This window comes from Coturnix japonica, chromosome 3 (assembly GCF_054131305.1).
Source record: "Coturnix japonica strain WE chromosome 3, WE-NBRP24, whole genome shotgun sequence".
Lineage (NCBI taxonomy): Eukaryota > Metazoa > Chordata > Aves > Galliformes > Phasianidae > Coturnix > Coturnix japonica.
This window is the reverse complement of record NC_140665.1, coordinates 43,502,639-43,529,486: the sequence shown is the minus strand read 5'-3', so window position 1 is coordinate 43,529,486 and position 26,848 is coordinate 43,502,639. Positions and strand designations below refer to the sequence as shown.

The following is a 26,848-nucleotide window of genomic DNA, read 5'->3' as shown; positions in this document are numbered from 1 at the left end:
GCTCTAATGAAACCATACCTGCACACATTTTAGTTCACTGGTACTAAAGAGAAAATGGCCTTTACCAGGAGGCCATTGTGCTCTCTTTGCCACTTTCTTTCTCTCACAGCATTTTCTTAATTCCGTCAGTTCACTTTCATTTTTGATACTTCACCCCTTCATCCTTATTATTTTTTTTCTCATACTTCTAAGGTGATTTCCAGCTGAGACAGATGAGTACTCCACTGCTTTTAACAGCTGGCCATTCTTGTAGAGTCTGGGATTTCTTTGTACCTCGAGACTGTTGCTCTGCACTGACTGATCGAAGGCACACCCATAATTTCAGAAGTCTACAGTCACACCACACAAGCTGTTAATTCAGACTTGATAACAAGAAGTTAATGGCCCTGGAATTTATTTTTATTCTAAGAGTATGCTTTAATCAAAGGGCTAGTCTGTCAGCTGAGAATCAGATGAGTTTAATCTGTCAAGGAAATGCATTATCCATTACACCTAGCATCTTTGTACTCACTTACCTCGTATAAAAATAAATGAATACATAAGCAATGAAGTCATTTTTGACACCTTTATTTGCTGTGTGCTTTTTCTCAAAATGACTTATAAGAAATCCTTACCTGACACGCTGAGATGAACAGTACCCATTTCATTTTAGATTAGGACAGCAATGCAAAGGATATGAAACAGTAACATTGTTCAGGCTTGGAAATGCTATAAAGCTTTACTTATTGTGTAAACACTGTAAAATGAAAGAAGTTCCTCATTGTTTGAGCTGTAAATGCATTTTCAGAAATCATATTCTGATTCAATTTAGATTGACAATGAAGGAAACCCGCAAGAAGGTTCCTCCTGCTTCCCCTGCTACATTCAAAGTATTGCTATAAGCACAAGAAAAATGAAACCCCTGGAGTTTAACTTCTACAACACTTAATCATATCCAACCACCACTGCAACACTCATGGTTAGAGCTCAAACTGCATGCATCCTCAACTAATCTATGAGAGGTAACATAGTCTGTGTGATGATAGGCAGATTTCATGCCATGTGTTACAAATACGCAAGCACAAATCTGGCATAAAGCTGGCTGTTTCTATGAGAATTTGGTTTGAAGGCAAGAACACTACAGCAAACCTGTTCAGAAGGAACCCTGAGTAAACACTGAACAGCCAGTGTCTTCCATCTGTTAAAAAGCTATTAAGCTGTTAAGAAACACAGTCTTAAAATCAAAAATTGTGCTGATTGAGCAAAGGAGTTGGTGCTGGGACTCTCCACTGTAGCTCCTGATACACAAAAGCACCTGCTGCTCTCTTGCAGGAGTCAGGGATTTCTGACTAGAAATATCAAGTGTGTTCCTCATGGTAAACCTGTCTGCTCTCTGTGCTGACAGGCTGAAGATATTCAGAAAGGTGAAATTTATCCTTCTTTGTACCACGATGAGTACGTTTGTCCATTAAAACAATTTCTCTTTTTACTTAATGGATTTAAAACTCTTGGCGCACCTTCAATGTGAGTTTAGTATGATTCCACAGGTAAGCAAGAAAAAAACAACAAACTGAGCTAACATCTGAACTATCCACCCCTGAAACCACTGGGAGTTTTGTTCAAGCAAGGAGTTCAGAATGTGACCCTGATGAAAGCCAGCTGCAGCAGCAATGCCAGCTAGCCCCTGGGTCACTGTGCCATCAGTCAAACCAATGATTGCCCATGCAGGTTCTGTTCCACTCCACGCCACAGTTCCAGCACCACTCAAACCTGCACTGAGGTCGAGGACATTTCATGTGCATGCAGCCACCTGCAAAAGAGCAAAAGAATGGTTTTGGTACGTGGAAAGCACTTACTGATATTAATCAGCCAGTAACAGTTTTAAAATCAACTTTTGTTGGCATTCAATTACTAACCAAGTAAAATATTTAGTAAAAGGGAAATACAAACCTGAAGACTGCTTCTCCTCAGCTTTCTAAATCCTGCTACTCCCTCTCCTATTAGGATGCAACGTGCTGGTGTCATTTGAGGGACTCCAGAAGTAGGAACTGAAGTACTGCCTGACATTTGGAGAGACTGTGCAGGGGACACAGAACAGCAACGGCAGGCTCTAAAACAACACTTACGGAGGTGTCTGCTCCGAGGTAATCTATGCTAGTAGAGTGGTGAGCCAGAAGTTGAACTAAATTATTAGTTTTTTAAATTTGGATTCAGTGTTGGAGGGTTTTGCAAAGAGTGACTCAAGAGACAGATTTTAATGGCTGAGTGCCGATGATACAAAAATGGCATTAGTAATTTAAGTTGACTTGACCTTCTTAGTATCTGAAGCAGTCTTTAGATCACATCAATGTTTCCTTTGTGTTAGGTTTCTTACATGCCCATACTGTGAGAGCAGCTTTAATCTCTCTGCTCACAGCCTTGACGATATGTTTAGTTTGTAATATATAAAACATTAACATTGTCAAAGGTCATTACAAAAATGTACTTCAAATGGAAACTATGTTGCTCACCACACAAAGAAATCTCTTGTATAATTCAAACAGAATGAAAACCATGCAGTAAGAAGTGCTGAAATGTCATCTCAGTTTGACTCCAGATGGTGATAAGATGTACAAGGAGTGTGTGTTTCCTACTGTACGACCTGCAACACTTACACAACCTTTCCTATAAATGCCACTCCAGAAGGTAAAAACAACAGACACTAAGAACTGATCTGTTAAATAGGTCAATCTGCTTCATTTGACAGAGGAAGAAAACTAGCTGTGATGGCAAGGTCTATTCAACATATCAAACATCCTGTATTAATGTAAGAGATGCAATTTACTGGACATTTCTGTCTTATTTAAATGTAAATGTACTGATGGCCAGCCTCCACAATACATTTTACTTAAAGTTTAGAACCACTCCTCTCTCACAGTTCGTATTAAGCCATCACTGGATGAAATGCATCTCAATCCTGGTGCAGGACTACAGCTCAATAAGCGCTCTGCGTCAAGCATGTGTTCTACCTGCTAAGCTACATCAGTCAAGTTCTCTGTTATACAGGCGCTGAGATCAGCAGTCAGTGTGCAGTGCCTCAAGCAGTGTGGCCCGCAGCTCTGTGAGAACAGTAGTCTTCTGAGAGACATCGATGTGTATTTAAACTCACTCGGACTGACAACAGAGCTGTGGGAGAGTGCTTTGCTCTTTCATATTGTCTCTGCAGAAAAGTTACTGGCACTTAAAAGGATTCTACAATGCCTGTAGAAACACAGGCTCTTGTAGAAAAGTTATGGACATAAAGGAATACAGTATTGCCACTGTCCCTTGAAACAAAAAAGGGCCACAGAGACCTTTGGGGAGGGAAAACAGAATTATTCTCTTGTTGCGGAGTCAGAGCACTCCTCCTAAAAGAGGACTGCTGGCAGATTTCTGCACACAATCACCAGCCTCTTAACATCAGCTGTACTCAGGGAGATGCAAAGTGTTCCTTTCAGTCAGCCCAGAAGCTGGAATGTGCAGTACTTTTTACCAGAGAGGAAAGGAGGCACTGCACTTTTCATGCTTTGTGCCTTAATTCGTGGGGCCACTGAGGTGGGAAGGCACAGGGAAGATGAAAAAGCTCAAGGAATTTTAGAGCCATTCAGGGCAGCTGGGCAGCATCCATGCTGACAGCAGGTTATCCTGGTTCATAGTACTAGATTTTTTCAGCATGGCCTAAAGGCTATCTGACTACAGATGAGACAAAGCTGTTCTGCACAACAATCCTCCCCAGAATGCCTTCCGCAAGCATGATTTTACCAGAACATTTTTATACCTGTCCCAGCCAGTTCTAGACTGCCAACAGAACCACAGCCTCACAGCAGCCAGACCCACTGAGGACCTCCTGGCTTTCTGTGCTTGCAGAGAAGCAAGAAGACTACTGCAGTTCCCAGGAAGTCTTGTCAGTTTGACTTCTCAAGGGCATTAATCATTTTTGTCCACAGTTGTTAACAAGTTTTCACTAATGAGCAGGCACAAGTTTGGTTTGTAAGTGGTGATATGAAAATCTGTCATTTGTGCATGACTACAACTTTTTGGGGAGTACAACTAAACTAAATAGTGCTGAGATACCATTCCCTTTTGAAATCCTGTTAATATAAATTGGCATATATATTTTGAGAGAATGCAATTAACAAAGGTGTTTTGTTAAAAGACATTAGGTACCTTTTTATCTTCTGACTCAGTGAAACACATCAATACCATCACCATGGTATTGTTACATGAGAAACAATGGGCTGCCAGCAGTTTACAAATGTCAGTCTGGAAGCCGGAACATGCAGTACCCATTATCAGAGAAGACAGCAAGCACTGCACCTTTCAACCTTCACGCCTTAATTCACAGAATCACTGGGGTGGGAAGGGACCTTGGGAGATGATCCAACTCAACCTCCTTCTGCTCACATAAGGATCAACTAAAGGAGGCTGCTCAGGGTCATGCCCAGAATGTTTCTTAGAATGGAGGCTCCACAACCAGTCTCGGCAGCCTGTCCCAGTCTTCAACCACCTTCATGGTGAAAAGTGTTTTCATATATATTTTATTACTGCATTTGGATTTGGACTCGTTGCCTCTCGTCCTTTCACTCCACACTACTGAGAGGAGCCTGGCTGTGTTCTTTATCACTCCAATCAGGTATTTATGCACGCTGGTAAGATTCCCTTCTGTTCTTCAGGATGAACAGACCCAACTCTCACAGCTTCTCTGTTCTCTAAATTAATCACCTCTGTAGCCCTTTCACTGGCCTTGCTCTGCTCTATCCACTTGTTAAATGGGGAGCTCAGAACTGGACCTACTATTACAGCCATGTCTCATCAGAATTGAGTAGAATAGAAGGATCGCCCATGATTTGACGGTGATGCTTCTCCTAAGCAGTCCAGGATACAGCTGACTTTCTTTGCTTCAAGGGCACTGATGGCTCATGCTAAACGTGTATAAACTTGTATACCAGTATACTGTATATACTTGTACACCAGGACATCCAGGTCCTTTTCTGTAAAGCTTTCCAGCAATTGGTCCCCAGTTTGAACTGGTGTATGGAGTTATTTCTCCCCAGGCTCAGGACCATTGCACTTACCTTTGTAGGACTTCATGGGGCTCTACTCAGTACATTTTCCAGCCTGTCAAGGTCCTTCTGAATGGCAGCATTACCAGCTGGTTCCAGTACACTGAAATATTTGTAGCTTGATTCTGTGTCTTTGGCATTTTGCATTATGAGGCATTGTTCTGACACAGGTCTAGCCATAAGCAGGGAAAGGTCTGTTCTTGCTTACAATCTATTTTAAATACTTATTTTCTTCCAGGGGAAAAAAAATATAATGGCCTTTATTTTCTTATTTTTTTAATACATTGGTGGTTTTCATAAGCAATTTCCCTATTTGGAATTATATAAATTATATCATAGTGTCAAATAGGGATATTCTATTTATGATGTGTTACAACAACTGCTTATAAATTAACAATGAAGTTACACAGTGTAAGAGAAAGTAAAGCTCCTAGCACTGCTTCCAGCCTAACCAGAAGGTTTTTTGTTTGTGTATTCACATACCATAAGTATGAACAATCACAATTACTGCCTATTTGTAACCCAGTTCAACCTTCTGGCTTTCCAGCTCATTTTATAAGCCTGTAAATAACTTTTCTGACCTACTCCTCGGTTCTCTCTCTTTTGCTGCCTACCTTGCTCACTATACTTTGCCAAATCTTATCTCCCCTTCCCACTCCTGAATTCATGCTTTCATTCCTTCTGCTCCTTGTGCTTGAAATCTCCCACCTTCCATCTGCCAGCTACCTTCTTTTCTCATACCCCAAATCTCAGGATTTTGTCCTATTTCTTCCTCAGTAATATTTCCATAGTATCACTGCTTCAAATGTTTTCTCCTTACAGTTTGCAGTGTCTCATTTAGCATTTTCAAAGTCCCTTTTGTATAACTGATGCTACAAAATGGAGAAGCAATCTCTATACTCAATATTAATATAATATTTAGGCAAACATTCTATTTTGATTAATTCACCTTAATACAATTAAATCTCAGAACAGCACATTATACAAAGCACAGCCTATTTGCTTTTCCTGTTCCCTGCTTTAACCAACCCATTGCTAACAGATTACTTTTCACCCTGCAGGGAAGGCACTGATCAGTGTAAGTAGTTTGTCAGGACTCACATTTCTTCCTCAGACCTGATCTTCTACTGCAGAGGGCATTTCAGTAGGTTGAAATTCATTTCATTTTAACTCAGCTGTATGCTGTCTAGACATCCACACCAGATCCAATTCTCCTACATCCCACTTTTAGATGTGAATCTTCTGGACCTCATCAGACTCATGCTTTGTTCCAGAGTGAGATGAGTTTTGCCCTGCAAATGCCTATTTTTTTTTTCCATTCCAAAATGTATACAGCTAACTGGGCATTCAGTCATATTAACACTACAGCCAGTGCAGCATGTTCCTTGTCTATCACATACGTGAGTATTTTGTGAGGCTTAGTCAGTGGCTTCTGAACTAAATGATTGCTTTCAAGATAACCTAGATAAAGTGACAGAGGGAGCATTCAAGCTTTGTGCCCTTCCTCTCTTGTCATAGCAGCATGCATGTGAGCACATGTTCGTTCATACACACATACATGCTAACATTAATTTTACATGACAGTTAAGTACCAGTTATTTACCATTTTTCTCCACAGGAATATGGCAGTTGGGACATGGCTTGGTTGTTTTCTTGATTGTTTCTTTAGATGCCTCTTCCCACCGAGCTTGCATGGCTGCGTTTTCATCAACTACATATCCCTGCAAAGAGAAAGCATTTACTCACAAGTGCAAGCTGCATTTTGTTTTGTTTTGTGAAGCAAAAATTCTGTGCCTCTCACAGACTGTTTTCCCATGGTGGGCACAGCACACACACTGGGTAGGAGCACAGGCTGCCCTCCCTGCTGGGGCTGCAGGAGTGTGTGCCACCTGGGGGAGATCCTGCAGCCAGGTGGAGGTCAGGGGCATCCTCCAACTCCCTGCCCAAGCAGCCCTACAGGATGGCGCAGCGGGCACTGGGACATGTTGCAGAGGCACCCAGGCAAGTAAAGTAAAAGGTGAAGCTTGGAATCAGGTGAATCCAACTGAGAACTGACATTTTATACAGGTCTGATATTTGCTTCAGGGATTAAATCTCTTTTCGCATGAAATGCAAAACACCAAAGCAATGCAATACCTCTAAGCAAGGTTCCTAGAAGAAAGCTGTTTTTTGTTTTTGTTTTTTTTCATAATAAGGTATACTCCTTTTATTCCTTTGTTACTGTGATTGAGATTTCATTCAAATATAACCTTGTGCAAATGTGTAAGGCTTCATAAACTACAGAGAAGAAACACAAAGGTATTGGAGGAAAAGTAACAAAGTCCTGGTGAGTAATGAAAGCAAGTGTCTCCCCAGCCAGAACTACACAGACAGCAAAAGTCATTGTGAATAAGGCTGTAAAAGGGACTCCTGTGTTTGTCCTATTTATGAGTGGGACAAAATTACATAATCTACACAAGTGTCCTACTTGGCAATTTCCTACCTAGAATGACAATACAAGGACCAAAGAGATGGCAGTGCCCTGGGTAATTTCTACCATACAGGATTGGAAATGATGCTGAAAAGTAAACATTGTGTTTTGGTTCCAGCCTTGAAAAGCTGCTCTACTCATACCGTGTTTTCTGCTTTTCAAGTACATGGAAAAACAACAACCTTATGCTAAATTATATCCTTTGCAAAAATTGTTACAGCTTCTTTGTGTTTCTGCCTTCTAGATGACTACAGGCTGCTCTGTGAATCAACTCATATCCTATTTACACGGATTTCTAAAATATTTATTTCTAGCAAGTCAGAAAAAAGGAACTGGCCCAACTTTGAAAGATGTGATTTGACCCTAACTCTAACTGATTTCTACTGCGCTGCTACAGATAAAACACATGACTTTTGCAGTGTCAGAGAGCAACATGTAGTTGGTTACTTCTTGGCTGGAGTCACCGGAGTTCAGATGGAGTAACAGACAGCAACATCTCATTCATCTAGTGGTCACTGCATCATGCAACTAAAATAATCAGCCTCTTTTAATCAGAACACCTTGAAAATGTCTTTATACCCTCATTTCCTTTGTTTTATTACTTGTATCAGTCACCTGAGCCCTTTAAACCCTTCTACTGATCCTCACTTTTGTCCCATTTGCCAGTATTTCTGATGCAGAGACAAAAAAAGTGAACAATGTTGTCTCAGCTCTATCGTAGAAATGATTTTTACTTTTACCTCTCTGCTTCTGAGGGGGGACTTAGGCTCTGCATGCTGCTGGGTTATTCAGCAGTATGGCAAATGGTGACATCTGTTGAATGGTGCATTAGGAACTTCTGGGGAATAGAAAAGGCTACTCAGGCTAATAGCAACGAACATAATCTAAGCCGATCTCACAGCACCCTGATCTTTAAAGAAAGGAGATTTTAGCAAGAGATCTGAGCTAACACAGAGGGGCCTGAACAGAAGATGTGGAGGGCAGGAACAGCAGTAGGGTCTCAGTTTGCCCGATGACAGAAGGAAGAGGATATTAATATCATCTGGTTGCAACAGCAATTAATTATTTAGCATCCATAAATACAAGACAAAAATCACCATTGCAGCAAAAAACGTTACTATTATTTTCAGAATAACAGCTATAAGAGGCCATCAGATGCAATTTTACTTTTTCTATTCAACTCAGAAGAGCTCCACAGTGGCTCAATTTTTTTCCCAAACAGTCCAAATCCAAATGATGTGATCCAGTACTTGGAAATGTATTATTTTCACTTCTCCGTGACTTTATTGTGCCATAATAGCAAATGACATTGAGGCAAAATTTCACACACCAAATTGCTAATTGGATTTGTATAAACATATTTGACCTTAGTTCTAAAAGCAAAGACAAACTTCAGAATGCTCAGAAATAATTAAAATAAACAAGTGCAAACTGCACATACACAATTCACTGAGAAAGAACAAATTGATGACAACAGCAGAGTGAATTACTATATTAATGTTTTCCTTTGCAAAACCTCTAGCATAAATAGGTTCAGCAGCATGTTATTTCCAGCCCATTAGAGCTGAAACATCCTTCTTGTGCCCAGTACTGCTGAATGCTGAGGTAAAAAACTTCCTGCTGCAGGAAGCGAATGCAGAAAATGGTATACTGATAGAGTCTCTCTAATTCATTAAAGAAACCATACCTATGAGCCTCATAGTGCTTTATGTTCAATGTGCTTTATGTAGTGCTCCATATACAGTGATTGCAGGCATGTGTATTTATCTTCATTTTCTCCTCAAATAATAAAGGAAAAATTATATGGCAGTTTTCCATTTAGCAATGTCTATTTGTATCACCTTCATTCACCCTATGCTAGCAGAACTCACCTTGACAATGGGATGGGTGACCAGAGCTTTCAGCCAGAGGTGGTTCGCACATGCCTGGGCTTGGATAGGAAGCTCTGCAGTACTCCAGGCATGCACCACATGGGATGGGAGACTTTGCTACACTTACGATGCAGTATGCTCCAATTCCCCAGTTATCATAGGGTATTCATCAGAGCTTTACTGAAAAGCTGCTAGATTCCATCCATTCCACTTTATGATTTTTTTTTGATTCCCAATTGTTGATGATGACAAGGAGCGAACACTCATAAATAACAGGATGCTCCAGATGAGCTGTTGCAAGCATTTTTCAGCCTCCCTTCTTCAATATCTCTTAGTGAAACGGAGAAAGAATTCACCTTGCTACCTCTGGGTCACACTGAAGGATGAAGATTTACTTCTGTTCTGTTCCTATGCTGAGTCTTTTGGAAAAACTAAGGATAAAACGACCACAGAGACTGCTGAGCCTCACACAACATTGCAAGAGAACACGTACATGGAAAGTTCTTCATGCAGTTAACCTACATTGAGCACTTCAGACACAGAAAGCAGCTCAAACAGAAACAAGGTGTCCTGCTTTAATGTAGCAGCTCATTCGGGTAATGGGGCACACACCACCTTGTCAGCAGAATTATGTAAAGCAGCTGAAGTACGTGGTCAGTCAGCAACTAGAGAGTACCAAAAATGTATATGGCACAACTTGTTCAAAAACATCAGAAGCTTTAGATACATAATGTTAAATTCAGATGCCTCCATATTAGACTGTCTTACATAAGCATTCTTCTTTTACAACCATGCTTAATTTGTGTAGCACAGACAACATCTGAAAACTGAAAGCCTGTGGTTCAAAATAAATATGAAGCTGTAAACACTGTGTTGTGCTCAGCTTTGGTGAATGTGGTTTCTGGGCTCCTGCTTGTTTGTTGTTGCTGATTATTTCCACTCTGATGAGCAAAAGAGCTGGCCATGCATTATTTAAAAAATACATCCAAAGCAGTTTGCTTTTCATCAGAAATACTTCTCCTTCTGTTCCTTCCATAATATTTATATTAACACTGCCTATAATTATTTTGGGTTAGAGCACCAAGCAAAAGCAGACTCCTCTTTAGAAATCTGATCTACAGGGGTTGGTGACAGCCTAACTTCAATTTCTTTTGTTTTCTCAGCTTCTACTGGGCTGTCCTATTTGTCCTATGAACACATTTGCACAAAGTAATCCCCTGTCATGTTTAGCGATGTTTTTTATTTAAGTTCTAGGATAAAACAGCATATTAAATAGGACATCAGATAGGCTAGAGAAGCATTGAAACAAAAAATTGAGTAAATTAAGAGTGTCAGTAACACTCAGGTCCAGCTACACTCAAATGAAGCAGCTTTGTGTGAGCCAATTGGCTTGGAATACCTAAGGAACCCTAACTGCAAAAAACTGCTGGTGTGTGAAGGCAGCAAGTAGCTAAAATCCAAGTTCCATGTTACAAATGGGGTATTGTATCTGATGTGAGATGAAAGAGATTTCCATTAAATAAAATTAGAGAGCTCCAGTTTGGTTACAATGCACATCAAGATTCTCACACTGCATACTGGGGATATTCATATCAGAAGATGTATTCAATTTAAAACTCAAGCAGCAAGTAGACACTAAATGATCACCATCCTAAAGCAGACATCTAGTCTAATACAGGTCATTTTCATATAACTGTTGTGCACCAATGGAAGGAAGAATATGCTTTTACCTGTAAGTGGCAACACAGTTGCAATGAACTGTCAGCTCAACCTCTTAAACAAAAGTAGTTTGTCACATCTTTTTGCTTTACTCTGGCCCAAAATACAAAAGCTAAATTCTTTCTATATAGTTCCCCTCATTAGACAGTAAGCCAAGACCTACTCTCAGATTTCTTCCAGTATATCTTTACTTTTAACATAGGGATCCATTTTACAGGGCATTTATAACTGGGTTACAGTTATTTTTCTTGTTCTTTTAAGGAGTCATCTGTGAGTTTAAGTATCCTGTGCCTGACACTGGGAATATACCAGTTACTGAATCCAAGCTTCAGTTTCTTTTCCTATTGTGTCAGATACTTACAACATTGAGCTACATGTATCATTTTGGTACAGCCATGTATTACTTAACTTTTTAAATTTATCCGATGGGAAAAAAAAAAAATCAATAGTCTAATAATAGATGTTCCAGATTTCATACTGTGACTCATTGAAAGATATTTTGTATGAAGTATGTCTCCAGTAGCCTTTTCTTTCACTAAAATGCAGTGAAATAATTCAGATTAATTCAGAAGCTTACACAGATGGGCCCATGTGAACCTAATGAGATTCAACAAAACTAACAACAAGGTTTTGCACTAGGGTCGGGGTCATCTCAGGCTTGTGTATATGTACAGGGGCTGGGAGAAGACCTCCTTGACAGTAGCCCTGCTGGAAAGAACTGCTGAGCCATCAGTGTGCTTTCGCAGCCCAGGAGGCCAACAGTATCCTGGGCTGCATCAACAGATGGGTGGCAAGCTGGGTGAGGGAGGAGATTGTTCCCATCTGCTTTGCCTTTGTGAGGCTTCATCTGGAGTACTGCATTCGGGCCTGGGTTCCCACTGCACAGGAAGGATGCGTAACTGTTGGAGCAGTCCCAGAGGAGGGCCATGAAGATGATCAGAGAGCTGGAGCAAAAGGTTAAGGGAGTTTGGATTGTTTAGCTAGATTGTTTCACCCTTCACTGAATTTTCAAAGAAAAAGAATTACTACTTCTTTAAAATAATATGTAGGTTGCTCTGCAAGTAGTGCTTCCTATTTATTTCCATCAAAATTACAACAGATACAAAAAGCACATCAACACTATTTGATAGAACAAATTCTCAGCTACAAAAACTATTTTTCAACATAGTCACTACCATTAACTATGCGTTTTTCACCAGCAATGAACAAGAGCCAGCGTGCCACACTCTCAAAAACCTGCATGAGTGAAAGTGAACCCCCATCACTCTTGGCTCTGGGCAGCCTGGTTGGCAACATACCAGGTGGGTTGAAACTAAATGATCATTGTGGTCCTTTTCAACCAGGCCATCCTATGATTCTGTGCTTCTACTGCCACTGCAGAAACACACCACGCACTGCCTTACTGTGCTCACGTTCACTTACAATATTGCAAGAAATAAATTGCATCAAACCTGATTTTCATGAAGCATTTGCTTAATATTTAATATTTTACCATTACAATAATTCAGCTAAGGATTTTTTGTGATTGCCTGTGTGAATTCCACGTTAGAATTAAATTCTGAAATAGCTCTTGTTCACAGTGAACCAATATGTTTTTCTGCATAATTACAGAAAACTTCCACCTATCTAGAGACCAGCCTTCACAACTCTTTGTGCTTGCTGGAAATCTACAGCAAAAACATCATAAGAGATCAGACAGATGTTCAGTGATCGGGAAGGGAAACCTAGTAAGGCACCACTGCGTATTTTATACCACCTACTGGCAATTTAAAGATCTGCACACAAGAGGCAATGGGACAGAACAAAGGATGGGAGGTTCACTTCAGGCTCAAGTGAGACAGGAACCCTTCCAGCAACTACAACACAAAAGACTTCTGCAAAGTGCTAGGTGATGTTACAGGCATTCCTGGATGTTAGTGCACCTGGGTATGTTTTCAAGCTATGCCCATGCTAGCATAGAGCCACTAAAGGCACTTCTGAGACTGGGTGCTATGTTACCTTTTCTTGAGTCACCAGTGGCCTCATCTGCCTGCCATGGCTTTTCGAATATCATTGAAAATGGACTGGCAACTATATCGGCTAATTTGCTCAGCAGTCTGGAATGCATGTCATTGAGACCCATAGACTTAAGAATGGCTTAGGTTGGAAGAGACCTTAAAGATTATCCATGTTCAGCCCCTCTACTGTGGGCAGGGCTGCCATCCATCAGATCAGGCTGTTCAGGGTCCATGAATGCTTCCAGAGATGGGGTACCCGCAGCTTCTTTGGGCAGCCTGTTCCAGCATCTTACCATCCTCTGAGCAAAAAATTTCTCCTTAATGTCTAAGCCAAATTTCTTCTCTTTTAGTTTAAAACCATCCCCCCTTGAGCTATCACTAACTACCTGTGTAAAAAGTTTATTTCCCTCTTGTTTATAACCTTCCTTTAATAATGGACCCTGGGAGTCACCACCTGTGACAGGCCACATAACTGCTGACAGCAACCCTCTGGCTAAGACCATCCAACCAATTCTTTATCCACCTAATAGTCCAGCCTTTGGATTCCTATCTCTTCAATTTAGAGATTAGGATGTGGTGGGAGACCATGTCAAAGGCCTTGAACAAGTCCAGGCAGATGAAATTCAAACACTTAGCAGGGCTGGGGCTGCTAGAACTAGCTGAGTGGCTATTCAGGCTTGGACTAAGAGTACGTATGACTTGATAAGATTTTAATAGCTAAGCTTGGAGCAGAAGGGACCACTTGGCAAGTTTTAAGACACTGGCCACCAGGGATGTTTTATCTAGGCTTTGGTTTACAGCAGTTGTGCTAGTGTCAGTGGTAAAAATCAAACTGTTCAGAAAGTTTTTGTGCCAGTTTAGCTAGGCTAATTTTAAGTTGTGGATTTAGAGAGGAAGCTGGTTTATGGCTGGATTCCCCTGTATATGAGTGAGGTTAAAAGGAGCCAGGAAGCTTGGTCTTGTGGTGTAGATAGCAGGTGCTATACAGTTATTTCTAAACCTAAATCTGGCTGGAGTCACTTTTATGGTATCATTGATTCTATCATACACACTTTGCCTTTGAATCCATCAAACATGATTACTTCTCACATCCTAATCTTCAAATAGCCCTAAGAAGCTGCAATGGTTTTAAAAAAAGCTTGTCAGTCAAAGTTGGCTCAGATACATATTTTTTTTCCCCTAGAATTATGTAACATGCATTAAGATGGGAAATAATCAGAACATTCTTAGGATGAGTTTTCAGCAGGAGATCAGGGCTAAAAATGGAAATTCAGTAGAAAAGAGGACATTTTATCCATCCCAATAGACCACATAATATCTGCATATAGATATGTAAGACCTTAACATACCAGTATTTAATGCTAGATTATTCTCTGCATTCCCATTGCTGGATTTCTTTTTCTGTCCCAAATAACAAACAGAGAGGAGAATGATTTGGTGACTGCATGTGTGGTTGACCCTTAAATCTGACTACTAGCTATTGTGGCAGAAAGATCTGCTTGTAAAATAGATGACATGGAAAGGATCCTGACTATCAGAAAGGGGAAGAGTCAAACTAGAGGAACTTAAGCCCCAAAAGGCCACCCTGGAAATGTAGCATTCCTAACTAAACAGATATGGTCAAAGTCATCACAGTCTGAAAAATAGTACAATTATAGCAAATTCTCAAATGTTCTCATACACAGGATTCTGCCCCAAAGAGGACAAAAAGGACAAAAGCAGAAAATACAGGTGGATAAGTATTTAAATCAATTTCAGTGAAACAGATGAACCAGTCCCACATGCACCTCTTTCCACCTAGGCTTTGTGAATGCTCTGTATGCACACACTTGTGATGTATGCAAGACATTTTTTTACTTATGCAATTCAGATGAAAAGAGCATCTCACCAGCAGTTTGGCTGGTACTGCTTTAGCTAGCTCTGCAGTTTGCTAGAAGCATGTGAAAGCATTTCCTTAGTAGCACATCACCACCTTGTGGAGGAGTTTGATCAGTGCATCTCACTTTCTAAGAACAAGTCGATCTGATCTAAGTCAATTGTCTTAAACACAAGTTAGAGTCGGAATGAATTTTGAGTAGTCTGTAGTCTTCTCTGCACCGGGGAACAGATTCGCACAGCTAAAAGTGATATTCTGACACCATTTAACTATTCTTGGAACAGCTCTTTCAAGAGCGCTGGAAATCATTCATGAGCTGCTAAAATGTTCACTTTACATTGGAACATCAGTAGTATTCAACTTCCCTAAGATAACAAATCTAACTGGGTATAGTTCCTGTGTGAGACTTGGGATCAGATGAATATAGCACTCACACAATTATCAGGAGAAGCTAGGGCAATATGTGAGTCTTTAAAATAAACCTCTTCTTCCTACGGTCTTCTAAATTTTCCTGGCATTGCTCTATCTTTTGCCAGCATGGAAATCTTACAAGCTCTAGTTTTCAGTAACTCAAAATTAGTGAAGCACTTTGTGCAGTGACAAGAAGACTGCTCAAGGATTTCAGTACTATAAGGAAGACTTGTGACATAAATAGCTTGGTACACTATAGCCTGGCATGAATAGCTTGGCACACTATTCATGTTGAAATGTATTCAATTTCTAGCTCTACAATATTTGGGTAAGGCTTGTTCTGCTTCACCAAGTTATTGGATACTTTAACTAAAGAATCTTCCAATGTCTTTGCTGAAGCTGTTTTGTTTTTCCATAGATGTGAATGGGAGCTGGAATGCTTTTCTAAGGCTGCTGCAAAGAAAACAAGCTTATTCTTTGTGGAGGACAGCTAAGCTGCTCCTTGTCACAAAGCAATGTGAATGCCAGAAGCGTACATACGACTTCAAAAACGGAGTTGCGAAAATATATGGAATAGAAATTTGCTGTTGGCTGCTAAGTACCAAATTCTATACCTGAATCACAAGAATGAAGCATTATTATAGTCACGCGCTCCTCTCTGGACATCAGTAACTGAGAGCTGTCAGAGATGGGGATCTGGGCTAGATGGACTTTGAGTCTTCTATAATACACCATTTCCAGGGCACTGGGGACACATGTCCTATGTGCCAAGACACAGGTTGTTTGATTCTGTCTTGATGAGCATTGATTCTTTTTTATAAAGTAGAGGAGCTTCACTAAGAAAAGTTAAAGAGAAACACCTCTACATGGGTCATAGCCTCCTGCATTGTCTCCTAAGTACAGTAAATGAATCATCTCATGTTAACAGATGGGGAAGGTTCCCTTCAGGTTCCCAGCTCTGTCTCAGTCTCTGCATTCAAAGAGTGAGAGGCCCAAATGCCAGCTTCAGACAGAGCCTGCCTGTAGGTACCAACAGGAGCTGCACATGCGTAGCTGAGAGCTGGCCACGCACCCTGTCAGCACCTGCTTACAATCTTGCATCTGCTGTGTTGAACTGCCTGGGGTCTCAGTTAGCCTTACTGCTTAACATCATACATGCCAGACACCTGAATTTCAGTGTTTTATATCCTAGAAGATCAGCCTGGCCATCAAGCAGTGAGGTATTTAGATATTTAAGGGGAACCTCTCCTGTTTCTTGTTGCTGTTCATTTTGTTTTAATTCACTGATTTATCAGTCATGGAGAGCAGGGAAACTTCAGTCAGTTCAATCTCAAACAGAAATGCCAGGAGAGAAAAACTATTTCCTGTCCATGGCTATAGCTACAATAGGCACAGCATTATGGAACAGCCTAGAGTAATTATCACCTAACAGCCTAGGCAATCCATTTTCTATTTCTCTAAGCTAAAACATAAATTATCAACAGCATTTTCTCCACAAGCTCTATAAAAACCCTGTTATTCAGTCAAAACCCACATGATTTCCTGGCTGGTGCACTGAATACAAGCTGCAAGGCAGCAAGGCTAAAGAAAGCCTTTCAGAGGTGTTCCCATTAAATAGAGACAGCCCCTGAAGCCCACTGGAAAGGGCTTTTCTTTATCAACTGATGGCAGACCTCTGTATGCCCCTGACAACTCAGCTACTCTGTCAGTCAAAGAAACTGAAATCCAGCACAGAGTCAACCCCAATGGCCAGAGCAATTCATCATGAACATAATTGTTTTGGCTTAAGATTATAATTAGAATCAACGTAGCAAAATGTCACTCTTGCTGGGCAAAGGAGAATGATTAAGATGCAATGAGTTGTGGGTATCTCTACCTTTTGGGCCGCAGCTCCCTGTGTGCTGAGGAAGGAGCTGCATTCCTCTTCATGGTATTCTTCTTTACATTCACGGCAGAACACAAACTGGAAAACAAACCAAAACACAGAAGTGATAAAAACATGTTAGGGATACAGACAGCAGATTACAAGCATGAAGAGTCATATAGCAGACAGTCTCTTGCCCTCCTCATCCCATTAAATTCCCATAATCTTCCAAATTGTGTATCTCATGATACAATCTGATCATTAACACGATAATTTGGCATATTATTATCATATACTTCTTTGCTGAAAAAAAAATAAATGCCATTACTAAAAATGAGATTTTGCTACACGGTTGGTTTAGGGACAAAATCATACTAGGTGCTTCTGAGTGTGTTTCTGTTGTAATGAAACCTATACAGGAAGGGTGGTGGCTGAAATAGGCAGTTCTGCTTTATAGTGTTTGCTAATGGAAGCAGCCTATTTGTACTTCTGAGTCAAACACATTCTCTGTGGAAAACTGAATTTACTAGAAGATGATCATTTTATATAAGTTATATAGAACACGGTTTTCTAGAAAATTATACCCTTGATGTGGATTTTTATAGACTGGTTTAAGAAGTTCTCAGTCAGAATGCAATGATAGATTACTTAGCATGGATTTTAAGGGACTCCCTCTAGACCCTTGTCAGATTTCTAGCAACTGTTCTGATTTCACCTTCCTTCAGTAACATTTTTCTTTACATAAGAGTTCATTCTTTTGCAGAGGCATAAAACAATTGTTCCTCCCTCAGTCTGAGCTGCCTCTCCTACCCAAACTGGTTCATATGTATCACATTCAATGCCTTTTTTTAAACTCTAAATGAAGATATCTGTCTTGACATGTGTCAAAATCTTTGACTCATCACTGCTGCATTAAATTCTGTGTCCTTGCAGGTAAGAGGAAAAGTCAATAATGTAAAATGAGTTTCTCTTTTGCTGTTTTAAAGTCGCACTGTCTTGATGCCAGTCTAGACTCAGAAAGATCTCTCAGCAGTAAGCTGTTCTGACTGGTATTATAAGCAAGACTGATAAAACAGCCTTGATTTTTAGATACAGAGCTGCATTCGCTTGTAATGAATAAAGGATATCAAGAGAACATGACACTGGAACATTTGTCTGACACAATTTCCATCTTTCCCAATTTCATTTTGAAGTCTTTCAAGCCTTATTGTCACTTTTCTAAGAACTACTGAAAATTGTATTTCATTGTCATGCTAACGAAATGATGCTTTTATGAAAAGCAGCATTGTGCAATTCCGAAAGGGTTGAGTCTATTATTCAAAAAGCCAGGGAAATTTGGAGTGAAGAAATGGAGTGAACACTTTACCTTCTAGAGGAATCGAATCAAATCACTTGCTCTCTTGCCACTTCACTCACTATTTTGTCAGTGATTTAAAATGTTTTCTTTTACATCAGCTGACATCGATCTCTTAATTCCTATGTGCTTCTTAGCAAACAGTAACAATGAAGGCAACTCTGCAAGGCATGCTATATGAAAGGTTGCACTATTATAATACAGTATTGTGCAATTACAACAATTTGCACTCAAAAGTTTTTTTTGTTGAACATTGTCCAAGCATATAGAGATGTACTCTCTCTGAATATCTAATATCTCCAAGATTTGTTACCACTGAGCAACTGAAATTATGGCCAGGCTTAAATGTACTTCTTTGGGTACGACCTATTTTCTTTTTCCTTCCTGAAATTATTTCTTATGAATATGTCTGTCTGAAAACATTTGTCTGAAAGGGTTTTGTATAAAGTGGTATCACTGCATGATCACAGAATGCCTCAGCTTCCTCTATTCTCTCCAATATCCTAAAATTGCAGTTTTAAATACTTCATAAATATTAATAAGGAGGATGTATTGAAGAAAGATTAAAAAACAAAACCAAAACAAAAAAGGGACAAATATATATTGCAATGATATTTCATCTGCCTCACAATGTAGTTTAGGAAGTGCTGCTATTTATTGCAACAATAAAACCCAATAATCACATTCTGTATTATTTAAGGATGTGAAATGCATTTTCTCACTAAAGAGGCCACTTTCTATTCTTACATTTAAACAAAAACTCTTCAAGAGCAAGATCGATGTGTTTACCAGCGTTTTCCTCAGAGGCTTGCTCTAGTGGAAGTGTGCACAAGTGTATAAACTGGACTCTCCACTAACCACTTCGTGCCGTGCAAGTAAGCCCATGAGTGACCCTGTCACACCCTTGTGATGAGACAAAGCTTGATTATTTTTTGTTGTTGAGCCGGGATACTCTTTTCACATCTGATTAGATAATGGATGAGATGTAAAATCAGTTCTGTGGCAAAAGAACACCCTGGAGGCTGATAGGTTTGTCAGAATAAATAGGCATCTCCCAGCAGAAACACATTAAGTGCTCCTTTTTTATGGCAAAGCATGTATCATAAAGAAAACACATCATTTACAACAAAGAACAGTTTGTGGTAGCTCTATTCATTTTTTACATTCAAACATGAAAAATTATAATAAACTTTCAGTAATGAAATACAGCAACCACAAAAATGCTGTCATTTAACTTGTATTTTGTGGCTGCATTAATATTAACTCTGTTATTTTGCCCTTGGAAATAAAAAGATCTAAGTTGTTCTCTCGGGATTTAACAGTTTTGCATACATTTAATATTAGAATGTGTTTAAAAATTACCCTAAGTAGTGCAGTTACTAACAACAATCACACTTTCATTCCCCTTATTTACTTAAAAACTGTCAGGTTACTTTGATAACACAAAATGCTCAAGAGCAGCGTATTTAGCACTTACTATTGTTAACCTTGAAAGATTCTTCAGTTGTAAAACTACTAGCACAAAAAATAAATCCCAGAGGTCCCAAACCTACTCTCTAGGCTTATGCATTAAAATGAGGATTAGCAGGAAAATTCCCACAGCACTTAAGGGATTTGGGCACTGGAAATTAATATAACCTGTGTGCATGCTATTGCGGGCTTCGGAATATCTGCAAAAATGTATGAGATAGGCCCAAGCAGAAACCCTGAATCCAAATTACCTCAAAACAGGAGGTATTAAAAATCTCAACAGATCCTGTTTTGAAAATCCTCCCATCTCTATCATCACTCAAACAAAAGGTAGAATTGGTCCAAACTCTGCTCAGGTGAGGGGAATTTGCACCCCAGAGGTGACCTGTGCAGGGTGACACAACTGGGGCTGTAAGGAACATTGGATGATGAAACTGAGATTATAGACTCAGTTATTCCTGATCAAGCCACTCATTAAGTTTAAAGTTTGAAAGGGAGAGCAGAATATAGTGCTTAATTTAGTGGAAAAGGACTCTGTCATTTATATGCTGAGCTGTTTAGTTTTTTTTTTTTTTTTTTTTTGAAACAGGATTTTGCCTTTTTTAAAGATTCGCTTTCTTTTGTATTAGGCACCACAACTCTCATTTTCTTGCCTACTGCATATGTCTCAGTTTTCATTTCTAGCACTGATAATATCTCCTTATAATGCTTGCAAAGTATTCCTGCTAAAATAAGATTCCTTCCAACTTCAATTCAATACCCAGTCTTGAATCCCTACACAAAGCTTCGTTTTGGCTCCCTACTTTTAGGTTACTTCTCAACTAAAGGATCCTTTTCTTTCTCATTTTCACCTCCTCTCGAGTCTACACAAAACAAAGGCAAATTTGCTGTGGTAGTCATAGCTGAGGCTTAAGCTGCATCCCTATGGGTGCACTGTTAGGGGCTTCAGTGTATGCTGAGAACTCAGGTGTGCACCCAGATTTCTTACCAGACTCATGTAGTCTTGGGCTGCCAAGTTTTCCCTCTGACATCTACCACTATTAACTAAACAGAGTACAGACTGTGTGTGACAAACAGTTTAGCCAAAACAAACAATCAAGTCCAGGAAAGATCAACTAATACCTCTGCTACAGTGTTCTAATGGCCCTTAAAAATCACTCTTCCCATCCCCAGGTAATACTCATGGCACTTTTCTGGGGACTGGCTTTTGTTATTAATTATATTTGGCTAATCTTTGTGATGTTGCAGCACTGTATCAGTGAAATCTATTCTGGGTCACAGTCAAGTGTTGAATTGTGACAGGTATCCTATCAGTCCCTATTGAATACTGCTAGCAATACTCTGCTGATCACAGACTACGTTCCAGTGAGGCACGCATACTCTGCCACCTGACAGCGATGAGACAATGCTATTGTCACAGCAAATATGCTGACAACTAGACTTATCAAATTGTTTTTTCTTCTCTGTTCTTTTGCATTTTTTTCTTGATCTTCATTCACCCATTCATTGCTGGTTGTCTTGAACAGTCACTACAGATGAGAACTGGGAAAATTAAAGCTACTGAATGAAGGTAGGATCAACACCCTGACCGTAGTGTAAAACTAGCATGCAAGAGAGGCAAAGTTCTCTCAAAACTATAACCATATGAACAAAGAAAAATCGCAGATCCATCACCTTCCATTTAAAATGCAGGGATCACAACTTTTACTTTGCTTTTCCAGGAAAACGTGTATTTCAGGAAATAAAACTTCAAAACCTCCACCCACTCCTTTCTCTAAAATCAAGAAGTCCCCCCAGACCTCTAAACAAAACAGAGAAGCACTAAGTTACAACCACAATTCAGGCTAAAGGCGAAATAAACCACAGGTGACAGCAGTTAACTGTGCTATTTTAAGAGCTGTCAGAAAACGCATGTGGAGGGCTACTGTAATAGAAGTGCAAATATATTTTAAAAAGAATACAAAGGAAGCAATGCATTATCTGACATAAGCGGAACTGGGTAGATTCATCTTCACATTCAAACACATTTTTGCTTATATTTTATACATCAAAGCAGAAAAAATATCATTCTATGATACTTGTATGGCTTTCAATTTCAGAGTATTGGAGCATCTTGGATTTGCAAGTGAACCTCACCCTACTTCCATGAAGCAACAAACCTCTACTACTTCTACTATAGTGACTGGAGCCTAATTCATAAAACCGCTCAGTCACAAAACCTTAAAATGCGATGATATCAATTAAACTGATGTGAAAATCTGAATGTCACTGAGGACAAACTCCAAAAAGACTGGTTCAAGATCACAAAGCAGTACTGTTAGGGAGAACATTTCCGATTTTTAAGCATTGGATAGTCTGCAAATAATCTCAGATCACTATTGGAAAGAACCACACCCTGTTTCCATACAGTCAAAATTCAGCCTGTGGTTCTGTAAAAAATGAATACTGACATCATGTTTGGCCGGAAAAGGTTTTACCAGACATACATGGGTTGCTCCAAAAGAAATGCCTCCTATTTATTTTCATGGAAACTACAAACAGAAACAAAAGGGCACAACAACACTATTTGATAGAGCAAATTCTCAGCTAAAAAAAAAAACAACACTTCAACACAATCACCACCATTAGCTATGCATTTCACCAGCAATGAACAACAGCCTGCATTCCATCTGCACCAGAGGAGTCGATCTGCCGTCTCTTCTTTCACCTCTGCTGAAATGCACCACCCACAACCTCATTGTGCCCACATCCCTTAGTTGTTTTCCATCAACATTCAGTGAGTGTTAATTAATGTCAGTGGGTATCATTTATTTCACATGGAGGAATTCAGTTTCACACCTTTGCTTCATCTGCACTTCCATGTCAGATGGCATTTTGTCAGGCTGCCCCTCTGCTGCTGTCTCTCATACTGCAACAATATGTAATGGGATATTGGTGGGAAGGTTCAACCTCTACTGTCATACCACCAACATCCGCCTCTGATGTTGCAGCCAATATAATAAAATAGGAGGCATTAGTTCCAGAGCATCCCTTGTATATACTCTTATTTTGAATAAGAAAGCAAACCGATTCTTGGCTGGAGTTCAAATCTCTGGAAACAACTACAAAGCTTTTTTTACTTTGAAACAGTGTACTCTATTACTTATTTCCATCTAAAGTCAGTCAACCCTTAAAAAACAACTACAAACACCAACTAAACAAAAACCACACAACCAAATGTCACACTCCTTGCTGTGCCACCGCTGTGAACCACACATTTTAGATACTGGACTGACTTTGCCTCTGGCACTTCTATATCCAGCACTGAGTGTGAGACCACCAGGCACATGCCCTGTCTTCTGATACGTTTTGTGCTTACAAGCAATAACCTTTTAAATCGGAATATTTACCATCTGCAGCAGCTACATGCACTTAGGATTTGTGGCTTTGCCAGTTGTCAGTTACCGAAAACCTGCAAATACTACAATGAAGATAAATGCCATGGTAGAAAAAGCCATTTTTAATGACACCTGTTTTAATAGATATAATACAACTGAAAAGCATGGTAGTGCTCACAGAGTAATTTTGGTCTTTTTCCTTACAATAAAGTACACTCTCTTACTATTCATATTTCATCTGGAATTAAACCTTTGTGAGGTGCATGACAATCTGTCAAAACGTGGTATCAAACATATAGCTGCAGTTTCTGTGTAGCTTTTGCAATTGAAAGGCAATTTACCATCAATATTATAAGAAGCAATTTTCTATAAACATTAAAAGCTATAAGTGTGGGTCTGCATCAAGATGTCTTAGAGATTACAGTGCTTTTCTTTTGAATCTAAAAGTGAAAGCCTCTCTTCCTGACTCTCCAAAACAACCCACAGGCTCATTGCCTCAGGTCTAGATGGCAGCATGCACATGCAGAGACTCTGTAGCGAGTGATGGTGAGATGGTGTCTGCAGACCTTTCTGGAGCTTGCTGTGCACCAGACTGCATTAACCTAGGGATAGCCGCTCAGACCTCTCTGGATTTCCCATTTACTGATTGATGCGGATAGGCAACTTTCTTCACCCAGCTCCTGTCTGAAATGCCCAGTTCCTTGTGGGCTGCAAAGGACAGAACAGAAGTAGGAAGCTGAGAGGAGCCCAGGCACTCCTTTCAGAAGAAATGCACAGCTTTTACTGTGAGCAGAACAATCCTGTACCCTGGAGCACTTGGAAGAGAAGCCCAGACTGATGCTGACCAAACTACCTCTGGAAAAGGAAGCCAAATAAACGTAAAAGCAGGCAGATGTCTACAGCAGCAGGATGATGAGCACAGCAAAATGCACCTGTTCCTAATATTCACCTCACCTGTGGGAGAGCTCCCATAAGCTGAAGAGAGAGCCAGGCTTCCAGTTTGTCATACTGCAGGGACAGCAGTGGGGAAAATTACTCTTATCTTGAGATGTTTTTAGAAAGTCTGAGACAAAACACTCTATAATGCATAGAACAGCACATATAGCGCAGAAGATGTAGCACGCTATAAGCACGATGTCAAAAATTGACTTTTTTTTTTGGAAAAAAAAGGTGGTTGGAGACTCCATTAAAAATCATATAAAGTCTGGAAACGATGTTATTGCTGAATGCATATATCTGTTCACAACAAATGTCACAAAGAAGGAATTTTACTGCTTGTGGCTTTAGCTCTGCCTGTAGCAGCTTTGGAACTCAATTAATACACCCTCGCACAGTAAGACAAACCTAATTCCCTATGATAATACTGCTGCTATGCATACATACCCTGCAAATTTGAGCATCCAGCTGCACACTGATATGTGCAAACAGACCTGGAATTCTGATGGATTCATTAGCGTGGTTCTTGGAACGAGCTCCTGAACATGAAGGTTGGGAAGTTGATGAGAGATAAGCAATTATCTGGTGCCTAATTCACACCGAATTACAACAGAAATCAGGTCCCACCTGTCCCTGAATTCTTAAAATCTCTATGTAACCCCAGCACCACATTCCTGAACTTATTCCATGCTACTGTGTTCCTGCAGCCACCCAGAAGTAGTATGTATTCGTTCACCTCCTGACTGTCAGGTTTAATCTAGATAATAATAATCATAATAATAATATAAAATAATAATAATAATAAAAAAATCACCTAGCTATACTGACATTTTTCCAGAAGATGGCAGCAGTGAAACAGGAATCAAAGCAGACAAGCTTTGTTAAGCTTTTGAGATTGAAAAAGATTCTGAAGAAATCAGTCAACAGCTAAGATCCAGTCCAGGTTAGTAACAGCTGATACATGCAAAACTAGTCCTGACATGACAGTCTCATAAAGAAGAAACGGTATTCAGCTGCACTGAAACTCATAAAGAGGAGCAAGGGGCACTCCTTGCTTCAAGGACATTGCATCTTATTTCTCTCAAATTTGGCAACAGCTGAAGCTCCATAAAGAGAACATAAATATGACAATCTAGGAAATAAAATAGCATAAATAATATATCTCAGATAACTACGGTGTTGCTTTAAGTATTTTACTGGCTTCACATTACCTCCTATGTGTATTGTTTCCCTTTTACAACTATACAGTCAACACAGCATACGTGCCAGGCAGAACAGAAAATAATGAACAAATCTCTCTTGTAAAGGAACACCTCGCTTCTGCACAAGGCTCCAGTGAGAGTGCATTTCCTCATCATAACCAGATTAAGCACAGTGTGAGGATCTGTCTGTGAGAGAAATTATTTTTTTAGGGGGTGGGTGGAGGGGAGGAAGGAGGGCGACCTTAAGCCTCTATTCTGCTTCTAGGGAAAAAAGTCTGAGAGAAACTGAAACTGCAAACAGCAAATTCAACCCACGCTCCTTTCAAGACTCATTTCAAAAACTGACCATGGATGTGCACAATGCTGTACAAACACAGAACATGAATACTATGAAAACCATCCGCATTAGATTATTCTAATTACAGTTATTTCTAGGCTGGAATAATGACGCCGAATGACATAGAGAATCTTTGGGCAAACTGCAAAAACAGGTGAAGACCTGGAGATAAGCCTCAGTCTAATGTTAGATGTAGCAAATTTACACCATCATCATCTCCAAGCCCCAGAGGATAGATTTAGAATCAAGCTCTGCAATGCAAAGGTATCTGAAAACTAAAAGTAAAAAGCTGTTTAGAAAAGAAGCAAGAAAGAAATTGAAGCAAATGTTGAAAACCTTCAGATCTGGTTCTTCTGAATGGGGCATCATCTGTGCAAAATGTTCTGTAAACACTGCTGGAGAAAGCATTGGGATAATGATGAAAACATCACGGTTCATCTGTCAAGGAAGAAAAGCAGGTAGCTTCTCAAGAAACACAGCTTGCTGATCAAAAATCAATGATAGCTGGGTTGGTTCATGCCAGGAGTCCCTTGTTACAACCCAGAGCACTGTTAAGGATCCTTCAATTTATATGCCTTGTTTTCAGTGCAAAGGCTAGTTACGTGGTTTCAAGTTATTTTCTTGTGAAAAAAGGAAAGTTTTGTAATAGCTACACAGTTTGTGCTAATGGTGTTCACGGTGTATATATCTAGTCAATACTGTGACTTCTTGTCTGACCTTTCAAACAGATCCTTTTGTGGTTTGTTGATCATAGACTTTTTTGGATCAAAAATCCAAACTACCAAAAATGACCCTTGAAAAATGAGCTCAGGATGTTAGTTGGTTTACAGGGAAGCAAATCTAGTTTGGCACCTGTCTCTGCATCCTTTTGATGAGCCACACAATAAACATTTTTGCTATAGAA

At 39.8% G+C, this 26,848-nt stretch overlaps 1 protein-coding gene across 3 annotated transcripts in view; it reads right to left on the bottom strand.

Moving 5' to 3' along the window:
- Positions 1-551: 551 nt before the first annotated feature.
- Positions 552-26,848, bottom strand: part of PRKN (parkin RBR E3 ubiquitin protein ligase) — a 597,077-nt gene continuing 570,780 nt past the window's right edge. For 2 of the 3 annotated variants that reach the window (XM_085541382.1, XM_085541383.1), the window contains 4 exons: positions 24,424-24,477; positions 17,281-17,367; positions 6,664-6,781; positions 552-1,789 (listed from right to left, as the gene is read on the bottom strand). In XM_085541382.1, the coding sequence (XP_085397508.1) occupies positions 1,680-1,789; positions 6,664-6,781; positions 17,281-17,367; positions 24,424-24,477 (369 nt within the window). In that variant the 3' untranslated portion in view covers positions 552-1,679. The remainder of the gene's footprint in view (positions 1,790-6,663; positions 6,782-17,280; positions 17,368-24,423; positions 24,478-26,848) is intronic. The other variant, XM_032443533.2, reaches the window with a different exon arrangement.